At 43.8% G+C, this 15750-nt stretch overlaps 1 protein-coding gene across 1 annotated transcript in view; it reads left to right on the top strand.

Annotated features, from left to right (window-relative positions):
* rims2a (regulating synaptic membrane exocytosis 2a) overlaps window positions 1–15750 on the top strand; it is a gene marked incomplete in the record, with an annotated part of 256836 nt that overhangs the window by 222981 nt on the left and 18105 nt on the right. Inside the window, 1 exon segment of the mRNA XM_037676440.1 lies at window positions 9893–10110. Coding sequence (XP_037532368.1) covers window positions 9893–10110 — 218 coding nt within the window.

Below are 15750 nucleotides of genomic sequence, written 5' to 3'. Positions count from 1 at the left end.
TATGTTCAGGGGGGTGTAGGTGTTTTTGTTCCTTCTGAAGTCCACAATCATCTCCTTTGTCTTCTTCACATTGATGTGAAGGTTATTCTCTCTGCACCAGCTCTCCAGGTGTTCCACCTCCTGCCTGTAGCTGGACTCATCATTGTTTGTGATGCATCCCACCACCGCTGTATCATCTGCAAACTTTACAATGTGACAGCCTGGATGGGTAGCTGCACAATCATATGTGAGCAGAGTAAACAGGAGGGGGCTCAACACACATCCCTGAGGAGAGCCAGTGCTGAGGGTTATGGTGGAGGAGGAGAGGTTGTGGATCCTCACTAACTGTGGTCTGTTTGTTAAAAAGTCTAGTACCCAGTTGCAGATGGAGGGGCTTAGTCCTAGTGTGGATAGTTTGTCCATCAGGGTTTGGGGGATCATGGTGTTGAAGGCGGATGTGAAGTCCACAAAGAGCATACGGACGTAAGAGTTTTTCTGCTCCAGGTGGTTGAGTGCAGTGTGGACCACAGAGGAGATTGCATCCTCTGTTGATCGGTTCTCACGGTATGCGTACTGATGAGGGTCCTCGTTGATGTTGATGGTTGTTTTGATGTGAGTCATGACCAGTTTTTCGAAGCATTTAGCGACTATCGGGGTGAGGGCCACTGGCCGATAGTCATTCAGACCAGTCACTGTAGAGCTTTTTGGGACTGGGATGATGGTGGCAGTCTTCAGGCAGGTGGGAACTGTCTCCAGGGTAAGTGAGGTGTTAAAGATGTCTGCCAGCACCTCACAGAGCTGATCAGCACATTCCTTCAACACTTTTCCGGGGATGTTGTCTGGGCCAGTTGCTTTGTGCGGATTAATCCTCCTGAAGGTACTCCTTACTTCTGCTGAGGTCACGCTGAGATGCTCTTCATCCGGTGGTGAGGTGAGTCTGGTGCTGGGTGGTCTGTTCGGGTCTTCAAAGCGTGCATAGAACTTGTTGAGGGCATCAGGCAGAGATGGGTCTTTGGGACATTGTTCACTCCTTCCTTTATAATCTGTTATGCACTTAATGCCCCTCCACATGCTCCGAGGGTCTTGTGAGATGAATTGACCCTCGATCCTCTTTGCATATGTGGCCTTGGCCCTCTTAATACCAGCAACCAGCTCTTTTCTTGTCCTACTCAGCTCCTCTGAGTTTCCAGACCTGAAGGCAGTGTTCCTGGCTTCCAGCAGGGTACGCACCTCTGCATTCAGCCAAGGTTTTCTGTTTGGGTAGCTTTTAACATTTCTGATAGTGGAGACTGTGTCAGTACATGTACTAATGTAACCCAGTACTGAGGATGTGTATTGGTCAAGATCAAGCGAACCTCCATTTTCAGCAGCTTCTCTGAAAACCTGCCAGTCTGTTCGATCAAAACAATCTCTCAGTATGGGGCCACTGTCCTGGATCCAACATTTAACTTTCTTTTGAACCGGTCTGGAGCGTCTCAGCGGGGGCATGTAAGCAGGAGCCAGGAAGATTGAGATGTGGTCTGACAGTCCTAGGTGGGGGCGGGGTTCGGCTTTGTATGCATCTTTTACGTTCGTGTAAACACGGTCCAGCGTGCGGTCTCCACGTGTTGGAATCGTCACATGCTGATTAAAGCTTGGGAGACAGTCCTTTAGATTCACGTGGTTAAAGTCTCCGGCTACCACGTAAAGAGCCTCGGGGTGTTTGTTCTGCAGCGAGCTGATGATATCATGAAGCTCCTGCAGTGATTCATTAGCATTAGCGTCCGGAGGAATGTAAACAACTGTGATAAAAGTCACTGTGAACTCTCGGGGTAGATAATGTGGCCGACATTTCACTGTTATTTGCTCCAAAGCCTTCGAGCATGAGCTATTTACAACAGTACAGTTCGTGGACCAACTTTTACTCACGTAAATGCACACTCCGCCCCCCCGTGATTTCCCCGTTAGCTCGCTGCAGCGGTCCGCTCGAAAAAAAAGTCTGTCATCCAGCTGGAAGACTGAGTCCGGCGTTTCACTTGTAATCCACGTTTCTGTGAGGCAAAGCACTGCACACTTCTTCATCTTCTGAGGCGCCCGCTCTCAGACGAAGTAAATCCACCTTGTTGTCCAACGAGCGGACATTCGACAGAAAGAGAGACGGCATGGGGAGTTTACCGGCTTTAGCGTTAGCTCGTAGCCTCACCATAACCCCCGCCCGGCATCCTCTCCTCTTAAGCCGGGAGCAGCGCTTCCTCTTCTGCCCGCTGGAACGCCTCTGCTGCAGCTTCCAGGTAGATGACTTTAAGATCTGCATTCTGCCGAGCGTAGCTTTGAGTTTGTTGCTGATTTCTGCTATATTTCGTGGCAAATCCGCTCCTATTCTCATCAGTTCGGTTCGGCTATAGTTCACACGCATAAATCGCGCAGAGTCAGGCACAGAGTCAATATCAAAACTTCTAAAAACTGGGATGGTACCGGGAGCCTGTGAAGCTGCAACTGCTCTGAGCGCGGCCATCTTGGTGTATATATATATATATATATATATATATATATATATGAATGTTTCTGGGCAGCACGGTGGCGCAACTGGTAGAGCTGCTGCCACTCAGCAAAAAGGTTGCCAGTTCAAATCCCAGTCCGGGGGCCTCTCTGGGTAGAGTTTGCACATTCTCTCCGTGCATGTGCGGGTTTTCTCCGGGAACTCCGGTATCTTCCCACAGACCAAAAACTTGTATGTTATGTATGTTAGACTGATTGGTAACTCTTAAGTGTCCCTAGGTGTGAGTGAGAAAGTGTTTTTTGGTTTAGAAAAGTCATTTACTCTAACTCACTAAAAATGACAAAAAGACAGAGAGTGAATGGTTATTTGTCTTGTTTGTCTCTGTGTGTCCCTGTGATGGACTGGAGACCTGTCCAGGGTATACCCCGCCCCTCGCACAGTGATTGCTGGACATGGAAATGGAAGAAGCGGGTAAAAGATAATGGATGGATGAATGTTTCTGTTCAGTGCTCTGAGATGACTTCAGTTATGACTTGGCACTATATAAATAAACTGAATTTAATTGTTTTCTGTTTGACTTTAAAAGTATCTCACATGGTTGTGGATGAATTTTGGCCCACTGGATCAAGCCTAACCCTTCTTTTCAAGGCTGCTTCATTTCAGTGACGTTTGCAGACATTTGTTCCTGCACAGTTTTCTTATTTTTGCTACATCATTTCAGTCAGGCTGAGTTCCTGTGTGTGTTGGTACACTTGAGGTTAGATGTAAAATATCTGAACCAGATCATTGTTGATGATGTCCTGATACATAAAACCCTAGAATTACGAATAGTTGACTTTCCATTTTCCAATGGCTGTGCACTGCCACTAAGTCATTAATGAATTTAATTGGGAAAAAAAAAAGTTATAAACCGACTTATCATTGTTTTCCATCCATCCATCCATTTTCTTCCGCTTATCCGGGGTCGGGTCGCGGGGGTAGCAGCCTAAGTAGGGAAGCCCAGACTTCCCTTTCCTCAGCCACTTGGGCCAGCTCTTACGGGGGAATCCCGAGGCGTTCCCAGGCCAGCCGAGAAATATAGTCCCTCCAGCGTGTCCTGGGTCTTCCTCTAGGCCTCCTCCCGGTGGGACATGTCCGGAACACCTCACCAGGGAGGCGTCCAGAAGGCATCCTAAACAGATGCCCAAGCCACCTCAACTGGCTCCTCTCAACGTGGAGAAGCAGTGGCTCTACTCTGAGTCCCTCCCAGATGATCGAGCTTCTCACCCTATCTCTAAGGGAGAGCCCAGACATCCTGCGGAGAAAACTCATTTCGGCTGCTTGTATCCGAGATCTCATTCTTTCGGTCACAACCCTAAGCTCGTGACCATAGATGAGGGTAGGAACGTAGATTGATCGGTAAATTGAGAGCTTCACCTTTTGACTCAGCTCTCTCTTCACCACGACAGACCTGTACAGTGCCTGCTTCACTTTAGATGCTGCACCTATCCGCCTATCGATCTCACGCTCCATTTTCCCTCATTCGTGAACAAGACCCCAAGATACTTGAACTCCTCCACTTGGGGTAGGACCTCCTCCCTGACCCGGAGAGGGCACTCTACCCTTTTCTGGCTCAAGACCATGGCCTCTGATTTGGAGGAACTGATCTTCATCCCGGCCGTGTCGCATTTGGCTGCGAACCGCTCCAGCGAAAGCTGTAGATCACGATCTGATGAAGCCAATAAGACCACATCATCTGCAAAAAGCAGAGACGCAATCCTAAGGCCACCAAAACGGATCCCCTCAACACCTTGGCTGCACCTGGAAATTCTGTCCATAAAAGTTTTGAACAGAATCTGTGACAAAAGGCAACCTTGGCGGAGTCCAACTCTCACAGGGAACAAGCCCGAATTACTGCCGGCGATGTGGACCAGGCTCTGACACCGGTCATACAGGGACCTAACAACCCGTATCAAAGGGCCCGGTACCCCATACTCCCAGAGTCCCCCCCACAGGGTTCCCCGAGGGACGCGGTCGAACGCCTTCTCCAAGTCCACAAAGCACATGTAGACCGGTTGGGCAAACTCCCACACACCCTCCAGGACCCTGCTGAGAGTGTAGAGCTGGTCCAGTGTTCCACGGCCAGGACGAAAACCGCACTGCTCCTCCTGAATCCAAGGTTCAACTATCCGACGGACCATCCTCTCCAGAACCCCCGAATAGACCTTACCAGGGAGGCTTAAGAGCGTGATTCCTCTGTAGTTGGAACACACTCTACGGTCCCCCTTTTTGAATAGGGGGACCACCACCCCGGTCTGCCAATCAAGGGGAACTTCCCCCGATGTCCATACAATATTGCAGAGTCGCGTAAGCCAACACACCCTACAACATCCAGAGCCTTAAGGAACTCTGGGTGAATCTCATCCACCCCCGGGGCCCTGCCACCGAGGAGCTTTTTAACCACCTCGGTGACCTCAACACCAGAGATTGGAGGGCCCGACCCAGAGTCCCCAAGGCTCCACTTCCTCAGTGGAAGACATGCCGGTGGGATTGAGGAGGCCTTCAAAAGTATTCCGCCCACCGACCCACAACATCCCGAGTTGAGGTCAGCAGCACACCACTCCCACTATAAACAGTGTTGGTGGCGTACCGCTTTCCCCCCCTGAGACGCCGGATGGTGGACCAGAATCACCTCGAAGCCGTGCGGAAGTCATTCTCCATGGCCTCTCCGAACTTCTTCCATGCCTGAGTTTTTGCCTCAGTGACCACCCGAGCTGCATGTCGCTTGGACTGCTGGTACCCATCAGCTGCTTCTGGGGTCCCCCAGGCCAAAAAGTCCTGATAGGACTCCTTCTTCATCCTGACAGCATCCCTCACCGACGGTGTCCACCATCGGGTTCGAGGGTTGCCGCCACGACAGGCACGACAACCTTGCGGCCGCAGCTCCGGTAAGCCGCCTCGACAATAGAGGCACGAAACATGGTCCACTCAGACTCCATGTCCCCCACCTCCCTCGGAACATGTTCGAAGTTCTCCCGGAGGTGGGAGTTAAAACTCCGTCTCACAGGAGACTCTGCCAGACGTTCCCAGCAAACCCTCACAATACATTTGGGTCTGCCAGGTCTGACCGGCATCCCCCCCCACCATCGGAGCCAACTCACCACCAGGTAGTGATCAGTGGACAGCTCCGCCCCTCTCTTCACCCGAGTGTCCAAGACATGTGGCCGCAGATCAGATGAGACGATGACAAAGTCGATCATCGAACTGCAGCCTAGAGTGTCCTGGTGCCAAGAGCACATATGGACACCCTTATGCTTGAACAAGGTGTTCATTATTGACAATCCATGACGAGCACAGAAGTCCAACAACAGAACACCACTCTGGTTCAGATCAGGGGGCCCGTTCCTCCCAACCACAACCCTCCAGGTCTCACTGTCATTGTTATTATTGTTTTAGGTAAGTAAATATATACCAGGAAAACATCCAAACCTTCAAATTTTCAGTTTCAGACATGTTGTCTTGACTGAAAGTAACCTTGTCTAACCCTGTTTTAAGCCAACACATTCCTTCTGTCTGTGTGATCTGCTCTTATTCCTTCATGACAACAGTATAACATTTAATTCTCTTTACCTATGAGTTTTAGCAATTTTTTGTAAAAATAAATAAATAAATAAAGTTAATATTAGTTCCAATAGACACATTTGTACTCTCTACAAGGTTTACAAAATGTTACCCTTTAATAAAGAAATAGGTAGAATGCTATAAATATTTTACAGATATTGAAATAATAGAATACATTAAGTTTTATATATATATATATATATATATATATATATATATATATATATATATATTATTTATTGCATTATATTATATTGTATTTTATTATATTTATTATATTATTAAGTATACTGTTTGTTATGCAGTACATCATATTTAAAACCAATGTCACTACAATGAGCAAATTGCAATCAAGTGTTCCACGATTATTTATTTTACAGAGTAAACATTTGCAAGGATTGATTTTTAAGTCTAGTCATAAAACATGTTGTTACTAAGCAACAGTAATTATTATATTATTAATGTTTGGATAAAACTGTGTTTTACAACATCTAATCAAGACAAAATACAAACATTAATTAGCCTGTGGAGGCATTTCTGTCTGTCATTTGCTTTATTATTTGTTTGTTTTTACTGTAAGTTAATAAGCGCTGTTGAACTATCTGATTGCACTCTGAGAAAACTGGTTTTATTTTAGGTGCCCGCAAATTTTATCTCAACTAATTAAACATTGAAAAACTACTGAGCATACTGAAGGGGCTGTGGTAGATCGGTGCTCAGTGCTGCGGCCTCTTAATCCTGGAGCTGCTTGTTCGAGCCCAGGTTCGTTCAGGGTTGTGGGTGAGCTGGTATCTGTCTCTTGCAGTCTCTGTGCAGGGGAGTGTGGCGGCACTTTGCACAGGTCTCCAGTCCATCACAGGGACATATAGAAACAAACGTGACAAACAACCATTCACTCTCTTGTGTTTTTGTCATTTTTTAGTGAGTTAGAGTAAATTACTTTTCTAAACCAACAAGTGACTTAATGCACATTCTAGTTCAAGAATCTTTATTATCCCCAAGGGGCAATTTGTTTCACAGTCATTAGACACAAAACATCCATACAAGACATTAAAATAACAGAACAGAAATCATCATTGTTTATTGAGAAGTCTGATCCCTACAGGTATCAATGAGTTTTTCAGTCTGTTCTTCTACATCTGGGCAACAGATGCCTGCATCCAGATGGAAACAACCTGACCTCACCATGGAGTGGGTGATCAGGATCTGCCAGAACCAGCCTGGCCTTGTTCACTGACCTCGCCTTGTGTAGGTCAGTGAGGTTCTGCAGGTCAGTGAGGTTCTGCAGGGCTATGCCAGAAGTTTTGCTGCACATCCTGACAATTCCTGAGAGTTTCTTCTTGTTCTTACATGTCAAAAGTCCAAACTAACAGATGAAGGTGAAAGTTAAGAGACTCAATAAAACATGAATAAAACATTATCATAAAAGTTGAATCAAAATTAAAACCACAGAACTTCTGATAAAAATACATTCTCTGGTGAGCCTTCTTACAAAGTGAGTTCACGTGGGGGTCAAAGGTCAATTTGTCATCAAGAACAGTTCTCAGATCTTTATATTGTTGCACCACCTCGACAGATGCACACAGAGTGGGTCACAGCCTCATTTATTAGATTAAACATGAACATAGGACAGATTATTTATTTATTTATTTATTAAATTCCCTTGTTATTGTCATATTGCCTTCTTTCACCAACTAAAATAAACTTTATCTTTTGGTTGGTGATTATGTGTAACAAGACACCAATTTTCATAGTAATTTTATGTGCAGTAGTTAAATTTATTCACAATAGACAGCATGGTGTAACTAAACCTGTCAACAATTTTGTAAGCAAACGCATCACCGTGCTTTCTTTGCCCTGGGAACATCTTGGCCTAGATGACAACACACCGAGAGCAATCTGCAGGATGAGGCACACTGTGTTCTTCTGGCTGGGGTTGAATAATATTATGGGAAGTCCCAGTTTCAAAGCATATTTAAACGATGCATCTGGACTCTGTGACAAGACCTGTTCAAAGTCTAGTGGTACCGTACCGAGAGGAGGCGCTAATCAATCATTTTATTCACTTCTGTTTACTGAAGTCAGGCTCAGTGTAATATTCTCTCTTAGATCTGCAACAGGGACATAACCCTGATGCTTTTAAAACATCTTTGTTGAGCTGCATTTTCATCTAGCCATCTAGACTTGCAAAGGATTTCTACTTTGACTAGAGATGCATTTGTATAAGCTGTAACAAGTACTTTCAGTCAGTGAATGTTTTTTAGTATTTCATAGAACATAAATTTGAAATCAAAAGGGCCTGAGCAGCCTCTGTGCTCATATGATCTAAACCATTATTCAACTAAATTGCTCAGAAGGGCACAGTTACTGAAAGCCAAGAGCTCAGGGGCCGGACATCCAGCAGTTATTATCATTAAGTTTGTTTTATGATTTAAAATCTAGTTTTATTTAAAAATGAACCCATTAGTGATCTGAACTGAGCTTAAAAAAAAAGCATGTTTTAACATGTTACCTGTAACCAATAAATCATCAGAGTCATCAGAGTTGGGTTGATTGAAGTCTGCTTTAAAGCTTCACACTGACATTTACTGATCAAAGACAATAAACCATCAAAATGGATTCAGTATTTATGTATTAGAGCACATAATGAACCATAACAGAATAGAACTGAACTACAAGTGCTATAAATAAAACATCTCATACTCCTGCAGAGGTGTCATGAGTTCATTAGGTCTCATACAGCTTATATCACCAGTGGCAAATAAATAAACGTAGACCTTTGAAAGACCTCTTTCTCTGGGACTCAGCATTTCTAAACACAGAAACGCATATCTGGAAAAATGTGAATAATATTCAAATGAGCCCATCACTCTGGGCAGGGTTAAATTATATCCAGGCTAATTGATTTTTATTTCAAATCAATTGCTTAATTTCACTACAACAAAGTTAATCACCCGTGTTTATGGCATCCAAGATCAGTGTGAAGAGTCCAACTGATGTATATAACCACGTCTCATGTTTTGAACAGCGTTTCTCTTCACAAGTTGTTTTTATAATGCAGCTACATGATGGAGGCCAGTAATAAATTAATGAACAGCAGCCTGAGGGAGTTACATGAACCTCATCCCATTAAGAGCTCATGATAAAGAATGTAATTTGTGTCTTAAAGATCGTTTTACTGGCAGAGCTAAAATAAGGCTTTCATTTGGGCACTGGCCTACATTGCTTCAAATGGGAAGCGATGGAGAACAAAGCAGAAAAAAGCAGCTTTTATGTTTGTTTCAATTCGACAAAGTTGTTAATACAACTTAGGTGCAAAGCAGATGTAACATAAATGTTAATGTTTCATGTATAGTAGATACATTTAAAATAGGTGTAGGTAAATATTCTCCACATTGAGAGCATAAAAACATCTTAAATGCTTAAAGATAATGTTCCTGCTGGTTACAGTTAAATTTCCATTATTTTAGACTGTAGCTTTTAATCATGTGTCAAAACAATCAGCGTTAGGAACAGCTGCTTGTAGTTGCATGCACAGTTTGTGAAAAGTTTAGCAAATTTCCCACATTCCTAAAGATGTTTATGCTGTGAGTCATGAACTTCTACACCTGAACTCTGTCCTTCTCTCCTTTTCACCCCTACACCTTATCACTCCCTGACTTTCTCCTCATCCCTCTTTCATTCTTTGCTCCTGTGTGCCTCTCCCTGACCTTTCCTCTCACTTCATCTTTGCTGTCCTCCTTTCTCCTACACCTTGTCCACCCCCACCGTCTTTGTCTGCCCCCTTTCAATGGTGGTGGCTGACAGTGACTTTGCATCCAAAATGAAAAACAGGCAGATGGGCTCGTCCGGGGGAGTGAACATGACCAAGAGCACAAGCGTCAGCGGCGACATGTGTAACCTGGAGAAGACGGATGGCAGTCAGTCAGACACGGCAGTCAGCACGGTAGGCACTGACAACAAGAAGAGGCGCTCCAGCATCGGTGCCAAAATGCAGGCCATGGTTGGCATGTCGCGCAAGAGTCGGAGCACCTCTCAGCTCAGCCAAACAGGTAGGACTGTACCGCAAGTAAACTTCACGTCTTCACATCTGTCCTGTCTCTGGTTGTCCAGTTGTAGACTTACGTTTTGATCTGCCCAAGACGTTAAACACTAATCCTACTTTTTAGTTTGGTTCCCCCCTTCTTTTTTCCAGTTTTAGTTGGAACAGGACTTTTTGGACCTTCATACATAATTTTGACATTCTCTTTCAGCGTTTCTCTTTTCTCTAGGTGACAACAATCCAGTTTTTTTTTTTTTATATATATATATATATAAATATATATATATGTTGGAATAATTGTTTCTTTTTTATATAGATTAGTAATATTAAAAAGTTTAAAGCTGTCGGTTAATTGTGCCTTTATGGGAATATTTTGTGATTTTTTTGTTAATTCATCTTGAAAATCTCTTACTTCTTAACACATCTGCTTGTTGCAATTTGCATTTTGTCGCCTTTCTCATGTTGCAGTGCTTTTTTGGCTGATTGTTTTAAAGTGCAACACTTTCCCAAAGTGCTTCTAAATGATGCTTGTTAATTATTTTTGACTGCTTTAGGAAGGTGCATGCAGGCATAGAGGTGCAATTTTCCTTAGCTGAGTGCAAGAATGTGTTTTTTTTTCTAATGTGTAAGAGATTCCTCACTGACTTTGCAGTAGAGCTTGTTTTTCTTGTTTTTTTTTCAATACTCTGCAACAATTATAAAGGAGTTTAGCTTTATTACCTAATGCCTGACAGTTTGAAACAAAGTTCTGTGTGGTGATTTCTTCATCTGACAGATTAGATTTTGGTCTGTTCAGCTGAAAGTTAGTTGGGCCAGTCCCTCTTTTTCTGGCTGTGGCCTCTTCAAAAAGCATTTTACACTTTAGTCTTGTTCATATTTAACTTTAAGATGGTCAGAAATCGTGACTACACATAAGCGTTGTCTGTTCAGATCCATTCAGTTCACCCGACAGGCAGATGGTAAGAACAGTGCCCGTGTGCAGAGTGGAGGGATGAGAGTGAAGTGAGATGGTGCACTCACGTGGCAGCGCTCTGCTCCCCTGAATACGAACTGAAAGGCACATGGGCTGGGAGTTTATCTAAGTGTGTGTGTGTGACTTTATGTATGGTTTGTTGGCTGTTTCCTGGTTGTTTTGTTGCTGAAAAATGACTCGTCACAAGTTTACATTGGCGACAGTCACACCTTTTATCTTTGTTCAGTCTTTTTTTTGGATCAGAATATAGAAATTTAAAAAACAAACATGTTCACACGTTTCTTTTCCCAAGCAGACACAACAAACTGAATCTCCTGGAGTTATTAATATTTTAGTCAGTTCCTTCTAAGTGCATGAGAAGGACTTTTTCAGAGTGTGCATATCTGCCTTCAGGTATTTGAGATTTGGTTATGGTTGTGAACCAACACATGCTGTTCCAAGTTGCCCTCTGCCCTACTTTGTTATTCACTGCCCCGAGTGGCTTATCTCCCTCTTTAATGGTGCATTCAAATGATGGTGGATTTTTCATAGCTGTTTGTGTGCTGCCAAGAGCTGGTGGGGGCTGAGCAGATCATCCAAGCAGCACAACTTCAGCTATCCAAACACTGGATACTCTAATGGATACGCTTCCAGGTGCTTCCCAAGAATATTGTGTACCCAGTTAGCAAATTCAACATTTACTTGCTAAAGGTGGTGGGATAATGTGTAGCTTTAAGTCATAACACTAAAATGATTCAATACAGTACAACAAGGAGCACAGGCATCAACAATATAGTAATCAAGTTGTGCTTTTAATTTTTTTTTATGTTTCTTAGTGTAAAAAATTTGATCAGTTTATTTTTATACTTTCTCCAACATTAGATAAGGACCTACTCCTTTCCATTATATTTCCAGCGTTGTTACATGTTCTACTGATTACCAGTAAAGATGCTGTCATAAAGAATATTTGGATGAGGATGTTGCCCTCAGCTGAGGATTTCAAAGCTGTTCTGATTATTGTTTATATCGTTTCTTTCGACCCATTTGTTTTGTCATTAATGGTTAAAAGAGCTGATACATAAACATGTTTATAAAGAAACGGTACATGTCTTATTTATGGAAACATGAGCCATCACGTTTGTAGAGTTTATAAAAATAGCAAATACAGCACAAATTTATATCCTGTTTATGAGGAAGTGTGTTTTCCATTGAGACTTTAACAGGTTTAGTTTCTGTGGAACTGTGTTTATTTACTGGTAGTTCTCTCTGTGTTTTATCTTACAGCTGTTTATTCTTTTAATAGAAAGAAATAATTGCTTTGACTGTCACAGTATGCATTCTGCTGCTAATCTATAGATTTAAACGCATCAGACAGACAGCTGCTGTGTGTTACATTGTGGAAAGATATACATCTGCCTTTTTAAATACTGTACGTTCTGGACTATAAGCAGCTACTTTTTTCACAGCTTTGAATCCTGCGGCTTATACAAGGCTGCAGCAAATTTATGGATTTTTGACGGCTAACGAGCTTCATGCCACCAAAACATTTAGCCTCGGCACACCCGGGTGCTCACATAGCTGCCCAGTACACGTCTCTCTTGGGGGGTGGGTCCTCGTGACTCAGTGAGACTGCCTGTATAAATAAAGTTTAAAAATTTTATTTTTTTTAATCAGACCAGTGAAATTATCAAACAGGTCACAGTGGACCAATGAAACTTCAAATTACCATGAATCAAACACACTCATACTAAATTCTTCAGATCTGCTCTTTTGCGTTTCATGCACAGTAGAGCTGCAATTTTTTTGCCCAAACCAGCCTGACCCTAAACTCGGGCTGGGTTGGATCAAAATTATGTGCTTGATGGGCGGGCCGGATCGGGTCGAGCTTTTGATGCGGTTTTAGAAGTGACAGACTTTTTAGTTTTTGTTTTTTTACTTTATGTGCAACTGCACTATTGCCAAAGAGGATCTGGCATGAGGCCGTTGCCCTGGATTACCTGCAGATTATTCTTCACCCCGAGTTTGGATCGTGGTAGATTTTTTTTTCTTATCTAGGACTGCAGCGGAGGCACGCTAAAGCCTATGAACATTGAGATCTGGTGCGATCGTTTCTTTTTATTTTGGTGCACCGACGCCTAGACTGAGTGGGCGTTTCCCTCATCCTCCTTCAAAATGAGCTTTCCTTCAAACAGTTGGACTGAAAGTTTGATCAACTTGTTGTTTTTTATTTATGGGGTTTATGGATTTCATGTGTTGATATGGAAATATTGTGGGATGAAGCATTTGGGGGTTTGTGGGGCAAAACTGATGGCTTGATTAAATTGTGTTAACTTTCTTAAATGTTGTCCTTGGTGGACAAGCTATTATTAGTTTATTTATGAGAGCTTTTTGCCTGTGTGGCTCAATTATTTTCTGTTTACTGTACTGGGTTATTCTTACACCTAAAACAATATAAGTTTTTTGTGCTGTCAGCTCCAGGCACTGCACATTAACTAATTAGCATTTTATGTAATTAATCCCCCTTTTACCATAGTTTTGGGGGCAGATTGTTGCAGATGGACAACTGGATCATCAGCCGTGCATGTCCCCCGACCTTTAATAACTATAATATTATAATAACTATAATTATTCGCTGACTCTTGATAGTAAACAAGAAGTCTTATATCTTCCTTTCTTTGAAATACGTTTTTAAAACCATCAATTCAATTCAGTTTATTTATATAGCGCCAATTCACACATACATACATACATTATATTTTACCCGCTTCTTCCATTTTGGGTCATGGGGGTCGCCAGTGCTCATGTACAGCAATCACTGTACGAGGGGCGGGGTACACCCTGGACAGGTCTCCAGTTCATCACAGGGACACATAGAGACAAACAACCATTCACTCTCTCACTCACACCTAGAGACAATTTAGAGTTACCAATCAGTTTAACATACATTTCTTTTTTTTTTTCATTTAGCCTTTATTTATCCAGGTTAGTCTCATTGAGACACGAGAACTCATTTTCAAGAGAGACCTGTTTAGGGAGCACATGGTGGGGGTTAAGGGCCTTGCTCATGGGCCCAGAGTGGGGCGAATGAGGGTGGGGGCAAGTGTGGGTGTTTCACCTACCCCACCCACAATTTTGATGTTGTCGGGGCCGGGGCGTGAACCGGCGATCTTCGGATTACAAGCCCACCTCTCTAACCTCTGCGCCACCACTCCCCCCGGACCGAAATTTGAATCTGCAACCTTCTCCCTGAGATGCAGCAGCTCTACAAGTTGTGCCACCCCATTCACATGCATAAAAAAGCCAATTAGTAAAGTTCTCTATGGAATTCAGCAGACTCGTTGAATCGTCACTTCCTTGCAGTCTCCCATCCTGAGCAAGTACAGTGGCAACAGTGGAAAGGAAAAACTCCCTTTTTAAAAGGAAGAAACCTCCAGCAGAACCAGGCTCAGGACAAGCGGCCATCTGCTTTTGACCAGCTGGGTTTGAGAGGAACAGGAAGGAGAGACAAACAAACACAGAACACAGTAGGTCCAGATGAAGGTGCAGGTGTACCTGAAAGACATGTCAAACTCATTTGCTTACAAAGGCATCCATCCATTATTTTTTACCCGCTTCTTCCATTTTGGGTCACGGGGGTCGCCGGTGCCCATGTCCAGCAATCACAGTGTGAGGGGCGGGGTACACCCTGGACTGTTCATCACAGGGACACATAGAGACAAACGAGACAATCAACCATTCACTCTCTCACTCACACCTAGGGACAATTTAGAGTTACCAATCAGCCTAACATGCATGTTTTTGGTCTGTGGGAGGAAACTGGAGTACCTGGAGAAAACCCACGCATGCATGACGAGAACATGCAAACTCCACCCAGAAAGGCCCCCAGACCGGGATTTGAACCAGGGACCTGCTCACTGAGAGGCAGCAGCTATACCAGTTGCGCCACCGTGCTGCCCCTTACAAAGGCAGTAAAAGTCTAATTTTATAAAATGTCAGGGTTGGGCTTTTTTTCAGGTTCAGGCCTGTAATCACAATTAGTTGGTCAGTTTCAGGTCGGGCTTGGAAAAATTGATACAAGTTCGGGGCGGGCCAGGCTGGGTCTGATTTTTTTAGGCCCGAATGCAACTCTAATGCACAGACCCTCATCATGGAAAACACATGAAGAAATGCAGATGATGCAGCTTTCAAGTTAAAGGCAATCGATCCAGCTGTCGAAGAAGGAGCTGCTGCACATAAGCTTTGTGTCAATGGATGGATGGTGAGACGTTGGAGATGACAGCATGAAGAACCGAATCAGTGCAAAAAGACAACAAAAGCTTTCAGAGGTACAGAAAATAAATAAAGCAGATGGCCCAAACTTGAAAAGTGGTGGCGCAGAGGTTAGAGAAGGTGAGCCTGTGATCGGAAGATTGCCGGTTCAAGCCCCAGTACCAACAACATTAAAAATGTGGGTGAGGTAGGCGAAATGCCCACACCTGTCCCCACCCTCATTCACCCCACTCTGGGTCCTTGAGTGGTGCCCTTAACCCCCACCATCTGTTCCTCCGGGTGTTGTAGATAGCAGCTCTCTGCTCCACACAGAGGGCTGTGGTAGCTCAGTGTCTGTGGTTGCGTCAGGAAGGACATCCGTCGTAAAAATAACTGCCAAGTCTTCGTGCGACTTAGTTCACTGTGGCGACCCCTAACACAGGGAGCAGC

Source organism: Nematolebias whitei, chromosome 5, assembly GCF_014905685.2.
Source record: "Nematolebias whitei isolate Nwh7 chromosome 5, NemWhi1, whole genome shotgun sequence".
NCBI lineage: Eukaryota > Metazoa > Chordata > Actinopteri > Cyprinodontiformes > Rivulidae > Nematolebias > Nematolebias whitei.
The sequence above is the reverse complement of the archived record's forward strand: the minus strand, read 5'-3'. Positions and strand labels throughout refer to the sequence as shown.